Source organism: Anolis carolinensis, chromosome 2, assembly GCF_035594765.1.
Source record: "Anolis carolinensis isolate JA03-04 chromosome 2, rAnoCar3.1.pri, whole genome shotgun sequence".
NCBI lineage: Eukaryota > Metazoa > Chordata > Lepidosauria > Squamata > Dactyloidae > Anolis > Anolis carolinensis.
Genome location: NC_085842.1, coordinates 213,568,425 through 213,593,188, shown reverse-complemented (window position 1 = coordinate 213,593,188; position 24,764 = coordinate 213,568,425). Strand labels below are relative to the sequence as shown.

At 39.9% G+C, this 24,764-nt stretch overlaps 1 protein-coding gene across 3 annotated transcripts in view; it reads right to left on the bottom strand.

Annotated features, from left to right (window-relative positions):
- Positions 1-22,187, bottom strand: part of spmap2l (sperm microtubule associated protein 2 like) — a 38,844-nt gene extending 16,657 nt beyond the window's left edge. The window contains exons 1-4 of one of the 3 annotated variants that reach the window (XM_062971705.1): positions 22,032-22,187; positions 18,689-18,716; positions 10,372-10,425; positions 6,902-7,030 (exon numbers count right to left, since the gene is read on the bottom strand). In XM_062971705.1, coding sequence (XP_062827775.1) covers positions 6,902-7,030; positions 10,372-10,425; positions 18,689-18,716; positions 22,032-22,050 — 230 coding nt within the window. In that variant the 5' untranslated portion in view covers positions 22,051-22,187. The remainder of the gene's footprint in view (positions 1-6,901; positions 7,031-10,371; positions 10,426-18,688; positions 18,717-22,031) is intronic. The other 2 variants (XM_062971706.1, XM_062971707.1) reach the window with 2 other exon arrangements.
- Positions 22,188-24,764: the final 2,577 nt, after the last annotated feature.

Here is a 24,764-nt window from a genome sequence, read left to right as displayed (position 1 = left end):
AAGAAGGAAGGTGAAAGAAACCAGCGATAGGGGGAGATATGCCCAACTAAATGCGCAATTCCAGAGGTTAGCCAAAAGAGACAAGGAACTATTTTTAAACAAGCAATGCATGGAAGTGGAAGAAAACAATAGAATAGGAAGGACAAGAGACCTCCTCCAGAAAATCAGAAACACCGGAAATAAATTTCAGGCAAAAATGGGCATGATCAAAAACAAAGATGGCAAGGACTTAACAGAAGCTGAAGAGGTCAAGAAAAGGTGGCGAGAATATACAGAAGATCTGTATAGGAAGGATAATAATATAGAGGATAGCTTTGACGGTGTGGTGAGCGAATTAGAACCAGACATCCTAAGGAGTAAGGTTGAATGGGCATTAAGAAGCATTGCTAATAACAAGGCAGCAGGAGACGACGTGATCCCAGCTGAGTTGTTTAAAATCTTGGAAGATGATGCTGTCAAGGTGATGCATGCCATATGCCAGCAAATATGGAAAACAAAGAATGGCCACCAGATTGGAAAAAATCGATTTATATCCCCATACCCAAAAAGGGAACTGCTAAAGAATGCTCAGACTTCTGTACAGTGGCACTTATTTCCCATGCCAGTAAGGTAATGCTCAAGATCCTACAAAGCAGACTCCAGCAATACATGGAGCAAGAGTTGCCAGATGTCCAAGTTGGGTTCAGAAAAGACAGAGGAGTTTCAGAAATACATCTACTTCTTCTTTATTGACTATTCTAAAGCCTTTGACTGTGTGGATCATAATAAACTGTGGCATGTGCTTGGTGGTATGGGGATACCAAGTCACCTTGTCTGTCTCCTGAGAAATCTGTATAAAGACCAAGTAGCAACAGTAAGAATAGACCACGGAACAACAGACTGGTTCAAAATTGGGAAAGGAGTACGGCAGGGCTGTATACTTTCACCCTACCTATTCAACTTGGATGCAGAACACATCATGCGACGTGTGGGGCTTGATGAATCCAAGGCTGGAGTTAAAATTGCTGGAAGAAACATTAAAAACTTTAGGTATGCAGATGATACCACTCTGGTGGCTGAAAGTGAGGAGAAGCTGAGGAGCCTTATCACCAAAGTGAAAGAAGAAAGTGCAAAAGCCAGGCTGCAGTTAAACAACAAGAAAACCAAGATCATGGCAACCAGACCGACTGACAACTGGCAAATAGAGGGAGAAAACGTGGAGGCAGTGACAGACTTTATATTTCTAGGAGCAAAGATCACTGCAGATGCAGACTGCAGCCAGGAAATCAGAAGACGTTTATTTATTTATTTACAGTATTTATATTTCGCCCTTCTCATGCCGAAGGGGACTCAGGGCAGATCACAATGTGCACATATAATGGCAAACATTCAATGCCATAGAGACAGAGACAGAGACGCAGAGGCGATTTAACATTCTCCAAATTCCAGCTTCCTGAGGAGACGCTCGATTCCGGCCACAGGGGGAGCAGCTGCTTCATCATCCACTGTGGCATCTTGATGGATACTTCCAAACGGGAGCTGGATGAGTTTTATGGTGTTGTAAATTAGTTAAATTTGCCTCCCTGCAGAGTGGTACCTAAATTCCTACTTGATAGATGCAACTATCTTTCGGTTGCTTAGGTCAACAACGAGCAGGGGCTATTTTTTATTTTTAATTGTAGGGTGCTCACCCTGGCACGGGCTGGCCTCGAACTCACGGCCTCTTGGTCAGAGTGATTTATTGCAGCTGGCTACTTAACCAGCTGCGACACAGCCCGGCCCCTTCTTGGGAGGAGAACAATGGCCAACCTCAACAAAATAGTGAAAAGCAGAGACATCACACTGTCAACGAAGGCCCGCATAGTTAAAGCAATGGTATTCCCCATAGTAACCTATGGATGCGAGAGCTGGACCATGAGGAAGGCTGAGTGAAGGAAGATAGATGCTTTTGAACTTTGGTGCTGGAGGAAAATCCTGAGAGTGCCTTGGACCGCAAGAAGATCCAACCAGTCCATCCTCCAGGAAATAATGCCCGGTTGCTCACTGGAGGGAAGGATACTAGAGGCAAAGTTGAAGTATTTTGGCCACATCATGAGAAGACAGGAAAGCTTGGAGAAGATCATGATGCTGGGGAAAATGGAAGGAAAAAGGAAGAGAGGCCGACCAAGAGCGAAATGGATGGATGGTATCCTTGAGGTGACTGGCTTGACCTTGAAGGAACTGGGGGCGGCGACTGCTGACAGGGAGCTCTGGCGTGGACTGGTCCAGGAGGTCACAAAGAGTTGGAAACGACTGTGTGAATGAAGAAGAAGAAACTTGAGTTGTACAGCCGTAATGTCTTGTGCAGGGGTCCCCAAACTAAGGCCCGGGGGCCGGATGCGGCCCACCGAAGCCATTTATCCGGCCCCCACGGCACAAGGGCAGAAGGGGGTTGGGCTAAATGACCCAAGGGTTCTCTTCTTCTCTTACAACCATCATCATCATTATTATTATTATTTTTTATTATTATTATTATTATTATTATTATTATTATCAACACAACGGCGTTGTATGGCACAGCAAACAAGGTAGATATGCTGGATTTCGTTTCGCAAAACCACAAGTCGAACACTTCCCAAGTGTCTAGGACTGTGTGATGTATTTTCTGATGATGTGTGCAGATCCCAGTAGGGTGGCCTTTTGCAGTTGGCAGATGGTGATTTTGTCAATGTCTATTGTTTCCAAATGCCGGCTGAGATCTTTTGGCACAGCACCCAGTGTGCCCATCACCACCAGGACCACCTGTACTGGTTTCTGCCAGAGTCTTTGAAGTTCAATCTTGAGGTCCTGATAGCGGCTGAGTTTTTCCTGTTGTTTTTCATCTATGCGACTGTCACCTGGGATGGCAACATCAATTATCCAAACCTTGTTCTTTTCCACAACTGTGATGTCTGGTGTGTTGTGTTCCAGAACTTTGTCAGTCTGGATTCGGAAGTCCCACAGTATCTTTGCATGTTCATTTTCCAATACTTATAATTATTATTATTATTATTATTATTATTATTATTATTATTATTATTATTATTATTATTATTATTAAGGCTGGGTGGCCATCTGTCAGAGGTGCTGTGCTTGTGCTTTTGGTCCACAGAGGCAGAAGGGGGTTAGACAAAATGGCCCAAGGGGTCTCTTCCAACCCTCTTTATTATTATTATTATTATTATTATTATTATTGTTATTATTATTATTATTATTATTTATTAACATTGAGGCTGGGTGGCCATCTGACAGGGGTGCTTTGCTTGTGCTTTTGGTGCACAAAGGCAGAAGGGGATTGGACTCAATGGCCCAAAGGGTCTCTTCCAACCCTCTTTTTTATTATTATTGCTGTTATTATTATTATTTTATTATGACACAGCAAACAAGATAGATATGCTGGATTTCGTATCACAAAATCACAAGTCGAACACTTCCCAAGTGTCTAGGACTGTGTGATGTATTTTCGGATGATGCGTGCAGATCCCAGTAGGGTGGCCTTTTGTAATTGGCACATCGTGATGATGATGATTTTGATGATTATTATTATTATTAACATTGAGGCTGGGTGGCCACCTGTCAGGGGTGCTTTGCTTGTGCTTTCGGGGCACAAAGGCAGAAGGGGGTTGGACTCAATGGCCCAAAGGGTCTCTTCTAACTCTCTTTTTATTATTATTGCTGTTATTATTATTATTTATTGTTGTTGTTGTTGTTGTTGTTGTTCGGTGGCCAACTATAGTCTGGCCCTCCAATGGTCCGAAGGATTGTGAACTGACCCCCTGTTTAAAAAGTTTGGGGACCCCTGGTCTAGTGTGTTACTCACTAAGTGACCCCGCTAGCTTTTAAGATTTTAGCAGGTATTTTCCTAACAATTTCAAATACATAGTTGCATGGAATAGAAACTTGCTTTTTGAAAAATAAAAATGAGATTACAGTAGCCTCGGTTTTCTGCTCATTATCACATACTTTTCATTATGCCTCAAAATTGCAGCATGCCCACTATCACAGATATAACACTTGCTTTTGTTGTACTCATGCACAAATACCCTGAGATCTGAATATTTTATCCATAGAAATAAACAAAAGCTCTAGAGGAAAAGCAAAGGAACAGATTCCACAATTTAGAAAGTTGTGCTTAAATTATTCCAGGAAGTGTTCCAGTGCGCTTTATGAGCTGGCAGTTAAAGGGCTCTGGAATTCAAATTAAAACATTCTACCATTTCAGCACAAGTTGCTACTCAGTTCATGAGTCAGACTTTTTGGCAATTAAGAATAATGTTACACCCCTTTCACTATTATCCATGTTGCCTATCCACTGTTGAACAAGATATGAACTTACCACAACAATAAATGCATGTATTATTACTTGTGCAGTATTATTGAAAGTAAGAAACAACAAACTTCTTCTAAGGTCTTCCAACCCCTGAAGGCCAAAATGACTACAGGTATTAATTTGCAAGTAAATGTAGCCTTCCATTAAACTAGGATTCCTCAGCACCGCAAAATTTATACTGATGACTTTAAGCAATTAGCTGTCAATGATTCCTGAAAGAATCCCAGGGTTTCTAGCCCTGTGGTGATATTGGGACATAAAGGAAGAGAAAAGTGACATTAGAAAAGTGTTGATCTCTTAGGGAATTACATACTGATCTGTGTACATCAGTAATGTCAAACTAGAAGTACTAGTTATTTCTTATGGTTAGACTTTTAATTTCCTCTACTGAGTGAGCAGCAGCATTTAGAATCAAGGTACTTTAAAAGAGTAAAATACATCAATGTTCTAGAATAAAAAATCAGTACACTAATAAGATAACACTGGACACAATTCACTTAAGAGCCAGCTCAGCATATTTAGATTCCTTATTTCAATGAGAGATTGGCCCTTGTGATGATTCCACTGGAGTTACTAAATACTACCTTTGGCTGAAAAAGGAGGAAGGGATAGGAAGAAGAAAAGAAATGGGGAGCACCTTTAAGATTAACTGGTTTTTATTTTAGCTTTCATGGATATAAACCTACTTCTTTCATAGTGATGTTAAAGCCTAATGAAAGTCTTAACTGCAATATATATATTATAGTAGGCATGGGCAAGCTTTGGCTTTCCAGGTGTTTTGGATTTCAACTTCCACAATTCTTAAAAGCCAGTATTTTAGGAACACAGAATGTGAGAAGCATGACTTAGGGAAAATTAGACATAGAGGGGAAAAGAAATGGACTGAATAAGCATTTCAATACTAGAAGTGAATGAAAAAAAGAATTAGACATTTAGAATCAGACAATTACATAATTTTATTCAGGAAATGAAAATCTAAAATGAAATAGGGTGGCATTAATGCTGATGAGAGATGTAACAAAAGCAGTCAAGGAATATAATGCAAATTTTGACCAAATCATATTAATAAGGGAAATCCTATCAATGTAACCATAATCCAAATTATGCTCCAACTATAAATGCAGCAGAATAAATTGAAAGATTTTATTCTAGAATCTCAGAGAAAACTGACTAACACCAAAATAGGATTTTTTTAAAAAAAACATAGATGATTTGAATGCAAAAGTAAGAAAGTGAGTCTGTACAAAAAAACTGATCAAGAAATAAAGCAGAAGAGCAACTGAGTAATTTTTTGAGGCCAAATGTTTGTTTATTGAAACTCTATATATGGACATCTCTTGATGGCCCCTACTAAACTCAAATAGGTTATAGAATTGGAAGCAGAAAGTAGAGAAGCTTCAGTCTTTTGTAAAAACAAAACTAGGAACAGATTGTGGAAGAGAACTGCTAATATAAAAATTATTATACAGTTAAAGAATACTAAACCAACAATTGTGTTAAAAGACAATTTGAAGAATATCCTCATAAAGTTTAAAAATAATATGAAAAATAGTTTTGCACTATTAAGTCTAATTGACCAGAAGCCAGAAGAAGTCTGAACTGAAGCCAGGGATATTGTCAAAGAGAAATCTCAATGAGAAACCTAAATGGGTGGCAGTTGAGAATATTCAAGCAGTTGACAGATGAGAAACAAAAGTAAAAGGTGACAGAAATAGGTCAGTATCTTGAATGCAATTGTTCACTGACTTGTATGAAGAATGCAGAGGTCTCTCATTCCAAGCTAATTCGACAGCAGTTAATAACAGCAATAGCATCTGAGGAAGTAGATTTATCACTATATCTAAAAAACACACATGCTAAAATAAAAATCATTAGTCTTGGGCTCTTCCACACAGCCATATAACCCAGAATATCAAGGCAGATAATACATAATATCTGCTTTGAACTGGATTATCTGAGTCCACACTACCATATAATCCAGCTCAATGTGAATTTTATACAGCTGTGTGGAAGGGTGCTTAGAAAGCCATTCCTTTCTCTTTCCCCTCTTTTCCTCCTTTTGGTGCTACATGGATACTTCTTTAAAAACCACTTTTGGCTGGAATCCAGAGATACTTCAGTCAAAATCAAGCCTTTACACAAACAAAGTTGGAGCTTTGTAAAACTTTTGCAAATTTTGAAAAATTCTGCAGTGCAAAAAGAATGTTGCTGCGTTTGTTGTGTTTTTTCCTTTCCCAGTCCTATCATACGATTCTGTCATACTTGTCACATGGCATGCCTGAATCATCCTAATTAGACTGGAGGAAAGGGGGCACAGAATGGGTGGGAAAGGTGTATTTGCCTCATCTCCTCCTGTCATACTGAAAGATGTGAAAGTATGTATTTTTTTAGCACATAAACCTTCATATCTTACCACGAATACCCTTGGGCTTGCCATGGAACACAGAGAACTACCGTTTTGAAGCACATGCCCATTGGGCCCATAAATCACAAGATAGTTGTTTGGTATTGGACTCGCCTAGTTGCTTCAAATATGATTTTATACAAGGGAAATAAAGGCAGAAAAAGACAAGCCTGTGTTGGAGAGCTCCATCCAATTTTGCCTTGGGTTGTGCCAGAGCCAGAATCCTTGGGCTTGGTCGACTTGTCAAAGCACTTAAGGAGATGGGCCATATCGTCTCTTGGTTTCCCCAGACTAATCTACTGTTGTGAATACAGAATGCAAGTACCAATCAAAACATGGTAAGGAACATATCTCGTTAGGAACAAACCTGTTTCACAAACACATCCATATATACATAATTATAGCTCTTTTCCCTTGAAACCAGGGGTGGGCAACTGCTATTTTCATGAAGTTTTTGTAGTTAACAATACATAAAATTATTTACATATATGTAAATGAAATGAAATTTTATTTTATATTAATTAAAAATAAAATTTCCTTTAAAATTATTACATTCTATAAGATTTCTCTAACTCTTTATTAACAAATAAATCTCACTACTTATACCCAATTGTTATATAAATGAATCTGAACTGTACTTATATTGAATTTGATTAATAAAATACTGACTTCAATTTAAAGCAGTGATTCTCAACCTGGGGTCCCCAGATGTTTTTGGCCTACAACTCCCAGAAATCCCAGCCTGTTTACCAGGTGTTAAGGTTTCTGGGAGTTGAAGGCCAAAAACATCTGGGGACCCCAGGTTGAGAACCACTGATTTAAAAGGTAGTGACTATGGCATTGAACTAAAAGTAACATTGACTATGATACTGACTATAGCACGTCTTTAGTTCCATTACCACTGATTATGCCAGATTTAGAGAGCCAATATAGTACTGTGGTTTCAATGTTGGAAAAGGAATCTGGGGGGGCTTCAACACAGCCACATAACCCAGAATATCAAGGCAGAAAATCCCACAATATTTGTTTTGAACTGAGTTATCTGAGCCCACACTGAAATAAATTCCAGTTCAAAGCAGATATTGTGGGATTTTATTCAGCTATGTGGAAGGGGCCTGGGAGACTATGGCTTGAATTCCCACTCAATGACAGAACTGTACTGGGAGGTTTTGTGGTTGGAGAGCGGGGTATAAATACTCTAAATAAAAATAAATAAATACTGGGTAACTTTAGGCAAATCACATTCCCTCTGCGTCAGAGGAAAGCAATGACAAACTGTAAAATATCTTGCAAGACACTCCTGTGATAGGTTTGCCTTAGGGTCCAAATAAGTAAGAAATAGTTTGAAAATACACAACAAAACAAATATTAGATTTAATACTTTGCACTAAATTTTGTTGGCAAAGGACGTTAATTATTTTTTTTTAAAAAAAATAGAGAGCATAAAGGGAGAAGACAAGAAAAAATATTGAATTGAAACATACAAACCAATGATACTCAATGGTGCTTTATTTGCTTAAGCAACATTTGTTAATTGTGTTTTTTACACTGGAGCCATTAAGTTATTAGTTGTGAATTCACTAGTGGAAGTTGGTATTTACATATACAGTATGCACCCCATACTTTCTGTACAACAGCATTAACTGAACTAAATACAATCAAAATAGAACATCTAAAGAAAGAAAAACAGCCCAGCCAAAGATAATTTCAAAGATCAGGGGCGGAGACAGAATTAAGGTATTGAGGTCAAGTGTGTGTTGAAAGACCAAACTTTTCAGGAGGTGCAGGAATGTCAATAGTTATATTAGCTTCTTGGGAAGAGCACTGCAAAAAGTCTGGGCAGGAACTGCCAAGAAGATTAACTTGTCCCATGTGAACAGCATGCCCTTCAGCCAGGATCAGGATATGGAACAGAGCCTCCATTAAAGATCTGAGTGAAAACTATTCAGAACTGCAAACTGGAAGGAAGTCGTCTTCCAAATATTTCATTGCTAAAATTTCATATAAAGCTTACAGACAATAAAGAGCATTTTTGGGGGACTTTTGAAATGTATCTGAACCTATTCCAGATTACAAGAGTCACACATTGAGACATACAGTGGGCCCTTGGTATCCATTGGAGTTTGGTTCCAGAATCTCTCATGAAAACCAAGATCTGTGGATGCTTAAGTCCTGTTATATACAATGGCATAGCATTACACTGAACCTTTTATAAAATTGCAAAAAACCAGGTTTTTATACTAGCAGTGTGGCGTATTACATAAGCTGGAATTTCCAACAAACACATTACAAAGAAGAGCTTATGTCAGTCATAGTGCAATTACCGTATATACTCGAGTATAAGCCGACCCGAATATAAGCCGAGGCACCTAATTTCACCACAAAAACTGGGAAAACATATTGACTTGAGTATAAGACGAGGGTGGGAAATGCAGCAGCTACGGGTCAATTTCAAAAATAAAATAGATATTAATAAAATTGCATTATTTGAGGCATCCGTAGGTTAAATGTTTTTGAATATTTATATAAAACTGTAATTTAAGATAATAATAAGACTTTAATAAGATAAGACTGTCCAATTCTGAATATCTATATACTCAAGTATAATCTGACCTGAATAGAAGCTGGCCAGGACCCTAACTCGAGTATAAGCCGAGGGGAGCTTTTTAAGCCCTAAAAAAGGGCTGAAAAACTAGGCTTATACTCGAGTATATACAGTATTCAATCTTCAAGGGAGCCAGTGGCACTTGAATTTTATGATCTGCCTTCAAATATTAGTAAACCAAAAAAAAATCAGTGTTCTAACTGAAATAAGCCTGAAGGTTACCTAGTAAAAATTGAATTAGTTGCAAAAAGTTTAAATATAAAAACTATACTATTCAAACATTTCCAAAAGATAGCAAGAACATGGTGCAAGATAGAGGAAATCTTGATAGAGTGACTGCTACCTTTGGGAGCAACTTACACTATTGAGAGGATTACATTTTATCACTCTTTTGGTATATAACCATTTTCTCAGTTCAGTTTAAGTACATAGTTTTTTCAGCTATCTAGTAGAATTATTCAACAGACTGCAGAATACATCCTGCATTCAGAATTCTAATTTTTGAGTGCCTTTTCAAATAATATACTACTCAGTTTTGATAGTTCCAGGTTAAGCATAATTCATCAAGCTATAAATTTTAAAATTTCAGGTCTGGGCATGGTCTGAAAGTATGAGACAGTAGCCTAGACTTTACTGATATTAAGTGCTTTCATGGGAGACTGCCAAGTAAATGAAACTTATTCTAACTTGATCTATACGAAGGAAGAAAAATAGGTTACAAATACTGTAAAAGGAAAAACCAATTATTTGCAAAGTGACTTGACAATGATACTGTCTGAATTCATATTGGTGTCGTGATGTGGTAAAGAGATGAACTGCAAACCTACTGCAAATCTTGCAGCTTCTGCTATGAATGTGCTACTTGACTAGACAAACAGCTTTTTCTCAGCCCCGATTCCCACCCCCTTGAGCAATAACGCAGTTGTAATACTGGGCTACTGTACAAGGCTAGTGTAAATGAGATAAAGAGACAACAGAGGCAGTGTACATGAGGAACTCTGCACCATGTAAAGATTTTGTAATTCTCAATCTTACCGAGAAAGGTTCCATACATCTTTTACCTCCTTTGGTTTTGCAAGTTCCTGGAGCCTGGAAAGCATATTTGAAGCATTGCAAGATAAATGCAGAGGCACAGATAGGTAAAATCATGGCACATACTGTGTAGGTTCTTGTTCTCTTAAGCATTTCTGATAGACAAATCCTTAGCTTTCCTGCTTCAGAAAATAAGTATGTGGGATGTAGCCTATCGTATCCACACAATCTCATCAAGACATTACCCCACCACATGCAATGAAAGCAAACTAATACACCCATGAAAATATTTAGCATCCAAAAGCAAACAGGCCTCTGATAGGAATAGTGAATTCTGATTGTTGTTAGACTCCAACATGCATCAGCTCCAGGCAGGAGAGCCAATGGTTGGAGAATGATGGGAGGTGTCATCAAAGAAAATATAGAGAACCACAGCCTTCCCCACACTGTCTACAAGGTATTTCCTTGTTCAAACTAAAAATGGAGCACCTCTTCAGCAATTATATTTTTGAAGCAATGCTGAACTTTTTCTAAGTCTTGGGTTTTTGTATATCATTTCTCTCACTGTGAGAAAAAAGTAAGGTTTACTTTATTTTATTTATAGAATGCCATTAAGAGACAGGATGCTTTACACCACAGAACAGTAAGAGTTATTATTTATTCAAGCTACTTTTTCATCATATTTTAAGATCGGTCTTCCCAAGGTATTTCATAGCATTACAGCATATATATTAATACAATATTTATAAGCAGTTAAGACTCAAAGCCTATAAATTATTATTTCTACTTTTAAAAGGTGCATTACTGAGTAACATAATCAAAGGTCATACCAGGAACTGCAAAGATGCCAGCAAACATCTAACCACTGTATCATTTGTACTGCTTCCCCACCCATTTGTTTAGAATTTAGTTTTACAATAACAGTTCTCACTAAGGTTTCTTTTGCCATGTTGTATTCCTGTACACAAAATATAAATTAACAGTGATCTTAGATAGTCAAGAAAATGTCAACCGTTGTAATTTCTTCTATGGATGTTTTTCTCTAATCATTCCTGTAGCAGGAATGCAACAGTCTGGAGGATCATTCTTGCCCTATAGGAGGGAAATAGCCCAAAGTAAGAAGGAAACAAAAAATTCATATGAATATCCAATGTAAAGATGAAATGTATGTCCAGAGATTCCCCAAAAAATTACCTTTGAAAATCCTAAGAAAATGTACCCTTAAAAAAAAAAGGGGGGGGGACAGAAAACATTTCTATGAGAACACAGAAATGCTGGACCACTCTAACAACCACCATGTCAGACGACACAGAGAAGCCACTGAAATCCACATGCATGAAGACAATTTCAACAGAAAGGAGGAAACCATGAAAATGAACAAAATCTGGCTACTAGTATTAAAAAAAACTATAAAATCAGGACAGCAAATAAAGAACAACATTCAGAAAACAGGAGAATTCCAGACAAGAAAAATCAGGGCCAACTAACACCTCCCAAGAAAGGATTCCCTCAGGCAGGAAGCAACCAGGCTCTGCAAGGTCATTAAATGCTAACCAAGGTGGCCATTTGTAACACTCACACTTGACTCAAACAGACAAAAGTTCTTTCTCCCAACCTAGGCTTTCCACAGATATATAAACCCCACTTGGCTAATTTCCAACAGACCTCACAACCTCTGAGGATGCCTGCCATAGATGTAGGCGAAACATCAGGAGATAATGCTTCTGGAACATGGCCATACAGCCCAGGAAATTCACAGCAACCCAGAAAACATATATTTGAGACACTTCAGCACTACTGGGCATGGAAACTGATATTGATAGGAATAAGATATACATATACCCCATGTGAGTGAAATCAATGTAAGTCATCCTTCCACTTTCGCAAGGGTTAAGGATCTTTCCTTGGGAGGGAGGATTGCTAACCCATTGTGGTCTCTAAAGGGGAAGAGAAGCAGGCCCCACATGCCACTTCACTTACCCTGTGGATCTGGCTCCTTTTCCTCTTCCTGCAACCTACAAGTATCTCTTTTGCCTGGGCAAAGGAAGGAAGGTACTGGGGAGATATGATACATTAGGCAAACAGGAAGAGTAGGATGTTTGTGGCCCCATGCAAGCCTGCAACCTCACTTACCTCAAGGATCTGGCTCCTTTTCCTCTTTCTGTGTGCCACATGTTTCTGCCCCCCCCCCCATGCCTCCCCTTCTTTGCCTGGCAAAACACACTTATAGCATACAGGAAAAGAAGCCAGAACCACAAGGTTAGTGATGTGGTGCATGGGGATGGCCTCCTCCTCTCCCTGCATATCTGTGTGATTCACCCAGGCAAAGCAAGGAAGGTATCAGGTGAAATACGAAGATGGCAATGTTCACATGGAAGACCCATCTTCTCTCATTTCCCTGAACCTTCAGAGAACAGGGCTACTACTATGTGCATGTTCTAACGCAGCCCCAACTTCAGGAGGCAATGGTACAGGCATTCTCCCAACACACCTAACTTTTCAGTTCCTCCTAATGGTACACTACCAGAGCACTGACAGGAAGATGACAGATTGTTATGTTCATTTGATGGAAAATCCCAGATAATGGATTAAGCTAATTATACTTAAGCTCCAAAGTAATTCCCTCATGTACAAAACTTGCTCTTAGGCAAAGCCTGACTGAGAAGTATCTTGGCTCAAAGCATTTGAAATCAAGCCCCAACATGTTCATATACAGAATTTTCATATACGTAGGAGTCTCCCATCCAGGTTAAATATATAAAGATGGTGCTTTACTTTTGTATTTACTTTAACAGATAAGAGCATGATTTGAGTAAACATCACAATATGTTGATTTTTTCTCCACCCATCAGGTAGGGGCAGGTAGAAGATAGAGAATGCAAGAAAAAGAGAAAAACTGAACACAGAGTCATGTCCTAGATGTATTGCCTAGCTCTGTGTGTATAACTATGTCTGTAACCAAATATTTGATGTTCAACTGCTTGATGATCCATAAGTTAATACAGTAGAGTCTCACTTATCCAATATAAATGGGCCAGCAGAACGTCAGATAAGTGAAAATGTTGGATAATAAGGAGGGATTAAGGAAAAGCCTATTAAATGTCAAATTATGTTATGGTTTTTACAAATTAAGCACAAAAACATCATGTTTTACAACAAATCGACAGAAAAAGCCATTCAATACACGGTAACATTATGTAGTAATTATTGCATTTACAAATTTAGCACCAAAACATTGCAATGTATTGAAAACATTGACTACAAAAACACTGGCTACTAACAAATTGACTACAGATAAAGATAGAATTGCATAAAATGAACTTACAGTAACAACATTATCAGAAGTTAAATCCATAAAAAGTTTAGTCTTTGCTGCCTACAGAACAGCCGTGGATCTGGATGAGAGGCAGACTGCTTTGGATAATCCAGAGCGTTGGATAAGCGAAGGTTGGATAAGTGAGACTCTACTTTACTTGTGAATATCACGGGTATCCTTTTTGTTCCTTCCTGCTTTCATGTTTGGTTCTACCACTATCAGGGAATCTAACACCACACAAAAAAACTTGTAGGGTGTCTTGTTCTTTTAGAATAGAAGGTTCATTTTGAACCAGCATGGTTTCCAAGGACCATGGATCAGACAAGAGTGAGTTCCTGGATTCTTAGCCAGGTTTTCAGGAAAATGTTCCCTAGTTTGGCAGAAGGGAAAATGAAGAGAGAAGATGAAAGAGGGTCTTATCCCTCTCAGAAGGATAATGTCATACTCTCCTATGTGTCCCACACTCGGGATATTTTAAGTTTATTGCACAGTGGCAGTTGGAATATTTTGAACCACATCCCAAACTTCTTGCATATGCAAAAGTCCAGGCCCTTCCACATGGCCATATAACCCAGAATATCAAGGCAAAATAACCTACAATATCTGCTTTGAACTAGAGAATCTTAGTCCACATTGTCATATATCCCAATTCAAAGCAGATAATGTGGGATTTTATTCAGCTGTGTGGAAGGGGGCTCTCTTTTTCCAGAACCTTGTCCAAATATTTATGAGAGTGTTATAAAGAGGCTTGTTACACTACATATGTGAGTTTTCCAATGCCAACTAGATGCCAGTATTGGGAACAACATACTAGGTTTAAAAGGTTTCTGTCTGACCTAGCAAGAAGCTGTGTATTTGGGCAGAGGTGTCCTTAATGTGCCAGCAGAAAGCCATCAGAGATAAATCCAAACCATCAAATAATTATTCTGACAAGAGAATTCTGACACTCCCCTTTCTTGACTAGTACTCTCTTATTCAGATACAAAGGCATTCTCTCTGACTCTATAATGCCCCCTCCCAGACAATTCACTGCTGATACAAGGGTAGACACAGGAACACATAGATAACCTCATCACACATTTTGGTGCCTCAAATGTCAGACCTGTTTCTGGGCATATTTAACCCATTGATTCCAAAAATGGCATCAGTTTTCCCCTCTCAGTTCTAGTTTTTTGAGAAAGAGACCATATGCCATCTATCGGTTGCCATTTGCTCACCCCTAGAAAATCACGATGACCATATTTAAGAAACTAGAGATGATGCAGTCCATCCAATGCAATTTTCTGACTCAGTATCCTAAAGAACCCCAGGAACAAGCTTAAAAGCCAAAACACCAAGAATTATTTTTGGTTAGGTGGTTACATCTGTTTTTTAAAAAGACTGTAGTTGGAATAAGGCAGTCCCTGCCAGTTTTCTATGTCTCACTTTAAAATTCTCAACTGTTAGGACTTGGTAATGCAATATATACCTACCTTTAACTGGAATCATACAATTTAATGCCAGGCATTGAGCTGATGTCACTAAAAGTGAATGTAGATAAAGGTGCAACAGAGCTGAACGGGTCCATTTGCTGGGCGATTAAAGGAATCTAAGATATTCTCTGCTCTTGTTTTTCTATCAGCTGTATGCACATTAGAAAACAATCTCAAACTTCATAGGATAAGACTAAAGGCAGCTTAGAAAACTTGTTGTGGCATGAGACATTGCAGGAAAGTATCTACTATTCTAGCCCTTAAAAGCTTGTATTGCAGGTTTGGTTTCGCTGGGTTGAATCTTCATTCAGTTTTGATTAGCATGGGCTGTGATGTCATCCACCACCATCCAAAACACCCCTGTGGTGTCTTGTTTTGTTTTGTTTTAATCCAAACTACGAGAAGATGGTTTGATCTTAAAATGGCCAGAACCATTAGGTTTATAAAAGAACTACTTCTGGGTAAGATTAAAACTGCTATAAAACATTTTCAATCAACACAGCCATCAGCACACTTGGGGAGTCATTATAGAGCAGTGGTTCTCAACCTGTGGGTCCCCAGGTGTTTTGACTTACAGCTCCCAGAAATTCCAGCCAGTTTACCAGCTGTTAGGATTTCTAGGAATTCAAGGCCAAAACATCTGGGAACCGACAGGTTGAGAACCACTGTTATACAGGTTGTCCTGGCAGGAGCTTGCACATCAAATTTTGTCATATTGCTGATGAAAACTACAACTTGTAACCCTTTCTTCCTCCGAGAACCTTCAAGTAGTATGCATACCCCAACCCCCACTGAAGTATCAAGCAACTCTGGCAGTTAAACTAGGCAGCAACTGGCCTGAAGTCACTCAAGAAGCTTCATGGCTGACCAGGAATCTGAACTGAGGCATCTCTGATTCTACTCTGACACATTATGACACCCTAACTCTTGATAATTCAGACAATTATACTGGTGGTGTGGTGTTTAGTAGTGTCAAACTAGCACCAGAGATATCCACATGAAGTTGGCTGAGTTACTCTGCATCACTAACCATCATCCCCCAGACCAGCCTAAAGAGGTGTTACAATACTAGAAATGGAGAGGAAAACTATGGGACTCTATGGGCCCCCTAAATACTGATGTATTAAAGCTCCCATGACCACAAGCCATGTTTGCCAGGGCTGATAGGAGATAAAAGTCCAAAATCTGAGGGGCCACAGAATCCCCCATATATAAGATTTTCAGCTCCTAGAAGGAAAGGTGGCCACTGATGTAATCAAGGAAGCATATATTACTCAGTATTTTAAATCTCACGAGATTCTATTGTTTGTGTTACTGCAAATAAACACATCTTTGTTCGAGATAGAAAAAATCTGTGGGATAATCACTTTTTGGAACATCATTAATATGCAGAAGACGGAGCAGAGTTGTAATGCATGTTTCCTGCATTTTCTTTACCAGACCAGGATCTGCTACATTTATATAGCTTCTGGCAAGTGGAAGAAGAAAAATGGATGAAGTAGCAACAAAGGAATAAGGGAAATATTAGTACTGTAGTGGCAGAAAGCTGTCAACTCCAGGTCACTTGTATCTTCAATGCAAGGCTTCTGGATGGACCCTCAGAACCAAGGTGGTCTGGGAGGGATGGCTCTTTCTCCAATATCATATTGTTTCTGGCTTTTTTGAATGCATAGGTGGGAAAATAGCCATGGTGGATAGGGGCAACTGGTCCCAAGGCAGTGTTGGCACTTTCCTCTCTCTGCAGAATATCACTTGACTTCAATGATTCATATTAGAATCCATAATTTTGACCTCCAAACCTGCCTTTGTCTTATATATGAGGTCAACTTATACATAAGTATTTAAGGTCACTGTGGAAGGCACATTGGGTTCAGCTCCGGAAGAAAAGTGGCGAATAATCTGGCTGCCAATCTGCTACCAGGCACAGTTAAAAGTATTGGCTTTAGCCTATAAAGCAGAGCCTCCGATGGCCTAAGGGATAAAAGCCTTGTGACTTGAAGGTTGGGTTGCTGACCTGAAGGCTGCCAGGTTCGAATCCCACCCGGGGAGAGTGCGGATAAGCTCCCTCTATCAGCTCCAGCTCCATGCGGGGACATGAGAGAAGCCTCCCACAAGGATGGTAAAACATCAAAACATCCGGGCGTCCCCTGGGCAATGTCCTTGCAGATGGCCAATTCTCTCACTCCAGAAGCAACTCCGGTTGCTCCTGACACAAAAAAAGCCTATAAAGCCCTAAAGGGTTCTTCTGGCCCAGCTTACTTGTCTGAACATATCTCCCTCTATGAACCATCTCAGAGTTTAAGATCATCTGGAGAGGCCCTGCTCTCGGCTCCGCCTTATTCGCAGGCACAATTGGCGGAGACGAAACAAAGCCTTCTCGGTGGTGGCTCCTCGGCTATGGAACTCCCTCCCCAGAGAGATTAGATCAGCTCCCTCCTACCTGACCTTCTGCAAAAAAGTGAATACGTGGCTCTTTGACCAAGCCTTTGAAAATTTAGGGCAATAATTAGATATGAAAGATGTGTAATTGACCTATGGAATGGCCCTGGACTATGCCTATAGATCACGTGATTTTAGCTTGTATGGATGTAAATGCTTTAATTGTTTTAATGGTATGGTTATTTTTTTTATTATACTATGTTTTTAAAGGCATTGCCTATGTTGTGAAGCCTCCTTGAGTCCCCTCCGGGGTTGAGAAAGGCAGGATAAAAAGAGCCGTGAATAAATAAATAAATAAAACACTATGTAACAAAAATTGGAAAAAAAATCTGTTCCTGGTTTGAAAGTGTTATTTCCTGTTTAATTGTGTGATATTTACTTTGAAAGTACAGTAGAGTCTCACTAATCTAAGCCTCGCTTATCCAAGCCTCTGGATAATCCAAGCCATTTTTGTAGTCAATGTTTTCAATATATCATGATATTTTGGTGCTAAATTCGTAAATACTGTAATTACAACATAACATTACTGCATATTGAACTACTTTTTTGTCAAATTTGTTGTATAACATGAAGTTTTGGTGCTTAATTTGTAAAATCATAACCTAATTTGATGTTTAATAGGCTTTTCCTTAATCCCTCCTTATTATCCAAGATATTCATTTATCCAAGCTTCTGCCAGCCCGTTTAGCTTGGATAAGTGAGACTCTACTGTAGTTGTTATACTCCAGAAACTTCATTTTTGTGGCCGCCACAAACTATGTTGGATTGGTTGAGACTCTACGAGAGATTTATTGAAAAACGATAGTAAAATGTACTGCAGCATGTCCCACAAAAACAAGGTTTTGGCAGTTTAATAAACTTTTCCCATGTTTTTATGATAGAAACAATTAGGAGATGACATTTATAACCTAACAAAAATCATGTTACATAGTGCAATCAAACACAAATAAATAAGTACAATTACAGAACTTGATGCAAATCAAAATAAATGAAATAGCTACCTGCAGGGATGCAGCTGTGGAAGGACAAAGATTCCAGAATCTATGCCACTAATCAGATACCTGGAATCATTGAAACTGATATTTTTTCTTACCTTTCACTTAAAGAATCATGGGGAAGATCTGCAACAGAAACAAAAAGAGCCGGCAAGTTTTAGCAGCATGGAATGTGTGTGTTCTGTGTTATCAACTTAAATGTAATTACACCAATATTTCTCTATGTTTAACTAGCAAATATTTTCTCCATGCAATTCATGGTCAACTAATACAATTTATATGACCAAAGTGATTATTGTGGATTTAAAAATGGGTGTTTGGAGTTCTCTGAAACAGGTGAGTGTCTGCATTGAACTCTGTGATATAAGAATGAAAAACATGTAATATGTCTAAAGGAAACAATTCTACATTTCAAATTGAAACGCTCATCTATATATATAAAATGATAAAGTTGTTTGCGCAGTGACTATAACAACAAAACTAAACATCCCAGAAATACGAAATTTGGCAACACAATGCAAAAGGCTTGCCTCCAGGTTACAACAACACAACCACACCACAAAACCACAATCCAGACCCACAAAACTCACAACAACGCATCATGCGATAACAACACAATTAAACGCTCCAGAAATACAAAACTTGGCAACACAATGCAAAAGCCTTGCCTCCCAGTTGTAACAACACAACCACACCACAAAACCACACAGGACCCACAAAACTCACAACAACGCATCATGACTATAACAACACAACTAAACGCCCCAGAAATACAAAACTTGGCAACACAACGCAAAAGCCTTCCCTCCAGGTTGTACCAACACAACCACACCACAAAACCACAATCCGGACCCATAAAACTCACAACAATGCATCGTGACTATAACAACACAACTAAACGCCCCAGAAATACGAAACTTGGCACACAACTAAACGCCCCAGAAATATAAAACTTGACAACACAACGCAAAAGCCTTGCCTCCCGGTTGTAACAACACAACCACACCACAAAACCACAATCCGGACCCACAAAACTCACAACAATGCATTGTGACTATAACAACACAACTAAATGCCCCAGAAATACGAAACTTGGCACACAACTAAACGCCCCAGAAATACAAAATTTGACAACACAACGCAAAAGCCTTGCCTCCCAGTTGTACGAACACAACCACAACACAAAACCACAATCCGGACCCACAAAACTCACAACAACGCATCATGACTATAACAACACAACTAAACGCCCCAGAAATACAAAACTTGGCAAAACAATGCAAAAGCCTTGCCTCCCAGTTGTAACAACACAACCACACCGGACCCACAAAACTCACAACAGTGCATCATGACTATAACAACACAACTAAACGCCCCAGAAATACAAAACTTGGCACCTAACTAAATGCCCCAGAAATACAAAACTTGGCAACACAACACAAAAGCCTTGCCTCTCAGTTGTAACAACACAACCACACCACAAAACCACAATCCGGACCCACAAAACTCACAACAACGCATTGTGACTATAACAAATACAAAATTTGACAACACAACTCATCCACCTCCCCAATCCCTACATTCACACTTGGCCTCCAAAAAAACAATTACAATAATAACAATGACAACAACAACAACAATAAGAATCAACACCATCACAGGCAAGAAACAGCCAGGCACTGAGGCTGAGAGGCCAGTCAGTGCTACACTGGGCCTCCAAAAAACAATACAGTAGCATCTAACTTATCCAACCTTCATGACCACAACAACAACAACAATAATAAACACCTACACAGGCAAAACAAAAAAAAGACTATTGTACCACAATAAAAATATAAACCGCACTCAGCAGAATCAGACATTACAACTAACAACAAACCAAAGACAACAGGGATCTCAAGCAATTATCAATCAACACAAAAACTGAAGAAGGTAACAGACTTCAAATACTACTACTAATGTGAGTATAAAGAAGGGTGGAGGTCACAGCATAAATACAACCTAATGTAGACTGACCAACACCACCAGACTAAGCCACAGCAACGCGTGGCCGGGCACAGCTAGTTGAATTATAGAATAATAGAGTTGGCAGACATCACATAGGCCATCTAGTCCTACTTCCTCCCATGCACAATCAAAAGCACAATCAAAGTATCCCTGACAGAATACATTGCGTTTTTTTCTGATTGGAGGACAGTTGTAAAATGCACTGCAAGTTTCATTCTGGGCAGTTAAATGTATCTTGAGAGCAGGTTAATTCCTGTTTCACCAAAGGCCTCTCCTGGGCCTAAATTAGTGTGTGTGCAAAACGAGGCATTTGGGGACAAATAATTTAGGGCTGCAATGCCTAATTAATTTATCCAAGAAGGCCAGATTGACCACTTTTTCCCACATAAGAAACTTCTAATTCAAATTATGTGCAGAAGGTGTATATGGGACATAAATGAATTTCGTGTTTAGATCTGGGTCCTGTCTCCAAGATACCTCATTATATAAGGTAAAGGTAAAGTTTTGCCCTTGACGTTAAATCTAGTTGAGTCTGTGGGGTGGTGCTCATCATCATTTCTAAGCCAAAGAGCCGACATTGTCTGTAGACGCTTCCTAGGTCATGTGGCCAGCATGACTGCATAGAGTGCCCTTACCTTCCCGCCGAAGCAGTGCCTATTGATCTACTCACATTTTCATGTTTTCGAATTGCTAGGTTGGCAGAAGCTGGGGCTAATAATGGGAGCTCACCCCACCCCGTGGATTTGAACTGCTGATCTTCTGGTCAGCGAGTTAGGCAGCTTAGTACAGTAGAGTCTCACTTATCCAACACTCGCTTATCCAACGTTCTGGATTATCCAACGCATTTTTGTATTCAATATTTTCAATACTTCATTATATTTTGGTGCTAAATTCGTAAATACTGTAATTGCTACATAGCATTACTGCGTATTGAACTACTTTTTCTGTCAAATGTGTTGTATAACATGATGTTTTGGTGCTTAATTTGTAAAATCATAACCTAATTTGATGTTTAATAGGCTTTTCCTTAATCCCTCCTTATTATCCAACATATTCGCTTATCCAACGTTCTGCCGGCCTGTTTATGTTGGATAAGTGAGATTCTACTGTAGTTTAACCCGCTGCATTAGCTTAAGCGGCTGAGGGGGAAAAGAAAAGGCCTGAGGCCAGGAATAGTGGAACTTGAAGTCCAAAACACCTGGAGGGCTGAAGTTGGCCCTTGCCTGATCTACACTGACATATAACTCTGTTCAAAACTCTGGGATCAAATACTGGATTATATGGTAGTATAGAAGGGGCCTCAGACTCACAAATACAGGTCCCAGGACTCCATAGGGTGGAGCCATGGCTGTCAAAGCGGGCTCAAAAGGGCTACGCTTCTTGAGGAGGCGCGCCCATAGAACTAAATCCCTCCCTCCTTTTCCCCCGACGCACCTGCGCGCGGCTCCCCCATCCCGGCGCGCGCCAGGGACAGGAGCCAAAACAGAGCGCAAGAAGGCCAGGAAAGCCCCACGCGCTTCCGGCTTGCCTCTCGCGCGCGTGCGGGCGTGCGGACGTTTGTTGACAGTTGCCCCAGCAACCGACGGTGCGCGCGCCTTCCTCGTTCTTTCCTTCCTTTCTTCCTCCTGTCCCCGCCAGAGAGCGCGCGAGGGCAACAAGGGAAGCCGGAACCTTCTTTTTCCTTCAGCCTTCATTCAGGGTTTACCTACATCCAAGGCTGCGGAGTAGGAGCCCGCGTGGCCCACTGGGTTGAGTTTTCCGGGCTGTATGGCCATGTTCCAGAAGCATTCTCTCCTGACATTTCGCCCACATCTATGGCAGGCATCCTCAGAGGTTGTGAGTTCTGTTGGAAAACTATACACGTGAGGTTTATATATCTGTGGAATGTCCAGGTTGGGAGAAAGAACTCTTGTCTGCCTGAGGCAAATATTGGCCAGCTTGATTAGCATTGAATAGCCTTGCAGCTTCAAAGCCTGGTTGCATCCTGCCTGGGGGAATAATTTGTTGAGAAGTGATTGTTGATCCACAACACATTAAATCAAGTGACAATTAACACCTCCCAAACAAAGGATGCCCCCAGGTAGCAACAGCCAGGCTTTTATAGAATCATAGAATCGTAGAGTTGGAAGAGACCTCACGGGCCATCCAGTCCAATCCCCTGCAAGAAGCAGGAAAATCTCATTCAAAGCACCCCCGACAGATGGCCATCCAGCCTCTGCTTAAAAGCCTCCAAAGGAGCCTCCACCACAGTCCGGGGGAGAGAGTTCCACTGCCGAACAGCCCTCACAGTGAGAAAGTTATTCCTGATGTTCAGGTGGAATCTCCTTTCCTGTAGTTTGAAGCCATTGTTCCGTGTCCTAGTCTGTAGGGCAGCAGAAAACAAGCTTGCTCCTTCCTCCCCATGACTTCCCCTCACATATTTATACATGGCCCTCATGTCTCCTCTCAGCCTTCTCTTCTGCAGGCTAAACTTGTCCAGCTCTTTAAGCCGCTCCACATAGGGCTTGTTCTCCAGACCCTTGATCATTTTAGTTGCCCTCCTCTGGACGCTTTCCAGCCTGTCAACATCTCCCTTCAACTGCGGTGCCCAGAATTGGACACAGTATTCCAGGTGTGGCCTGACCAAGGCAGAATAGAGGGGTAGCATGACTTCCCTGGATCTAGACATTATACTCCTATTTATGCAAGCCAAAATCCCATTGCCTTTTTTCACTGCCACATCACATTGTAGGTTCATTGTCCACGAGGACTCCAAGGTCCTTTTCACAAGTACTGCTGTCTAGGCAGGCGTCCCCATTCTTTATCTTTGCAGCTTGCAAGGCCTTTCAATTCTAATCAAGCTGGCCAATTGCAAGATTCATACTTGCCTTGAACAGAAAATACTTTCTCCCACCCTGGACATTCCACAGATATATATACACTCCACTTGCCTCATTTTCAACAGACCTTTGAACAAATCTCTGAGGATTGTGAGGATTTGTTTAGAGGCACCATGATATAATGAGTTAACTGGAAAGGCATGTGTCGACAACTGATTGGCTGAGCCAGCCAGGAATCCGAATTCTGATTGCCTGCTATCTCTAGCTTGGTGCTAAGACAAACGATTTTAACTGCCACTTTCAGCTCGGAGAGGGAAGAGAGCGCTGACTGAAAATGGTCAGGGAGGAAATGGCTACCAAACTCTCCAAAGCCTGATTATTTATAAGGCAGATGAAACATATTTAAAGGCTATTTAAAGGGACTGTTTATTTCCTCTGTTCTCTGTGTGAATTCAGAGAGACTGCTGTATATATTGTTGCCGTTTGATCTTTTGAACTGAAGTAAAGATACTGTTACTTGTTACATAAGCCTGAGTGACAGTTTTTATACTGCAGGGTTTATCTTGATTCAGAAACTGGTAAAGCTTCTCTTTATTTACATCTACAACTCCCAACAAGGATACCTGCCATAGATACAGGCAAAAAGTCAGTAGAGAATGCTCCTGGAACATGGCCATACAATACAGCCCAAAAAAATCACAGCAACCTGGCGTTTTCACCATCCAATCTGTGTTAATTGCTTTCTTAAGTGTTCAACTGTAATCCTGCTTTGACACTTCCTTGGCCACACTCATTAGTCATTCTAAATCTGCTATATCCTGCTAGTAATTTGGTATCATGTATCTTAAACTGTTGATGTCAGTTTCTCCAATGTTCATGCCCCTTTCTATTGGAGTCTAATCCAGAAAATGATATATATGGCAATGTATTACTGTTTTTGTTGGAGATAATCTAATGTGTGCCTGTTTACAATGTGTCAGTTTATTTTCTGAAGTGTATGTCTTCTTTGGTCTGCAGTTTTCTTAGCTCTATGTACTTAAGGCAGTGGGAGGGGCTGCAGACCATGTGACTGGTTCAGAATGCAGTTTTTAAAAAGGATGACAGAAGACAGTTGAGGCTTGAATCTGTTTAAGTACAAAAGCCAATGTTAGAAGTCAGTCATGGCTTGAGTTTCTTTGGAAATAAGACTGTTAAAACTGTACAGAACTATATAGTTTCGAAGAGAGTGATAAAGACTATATGTTAAAGATACAAATTGAAATGTTTCAAAGTTTAACCTGACAAGAAATGTACCTATATATTTAAATAAATGAAGTTGTAAGTAAAGCAAACTTGTTATTTAAAGATG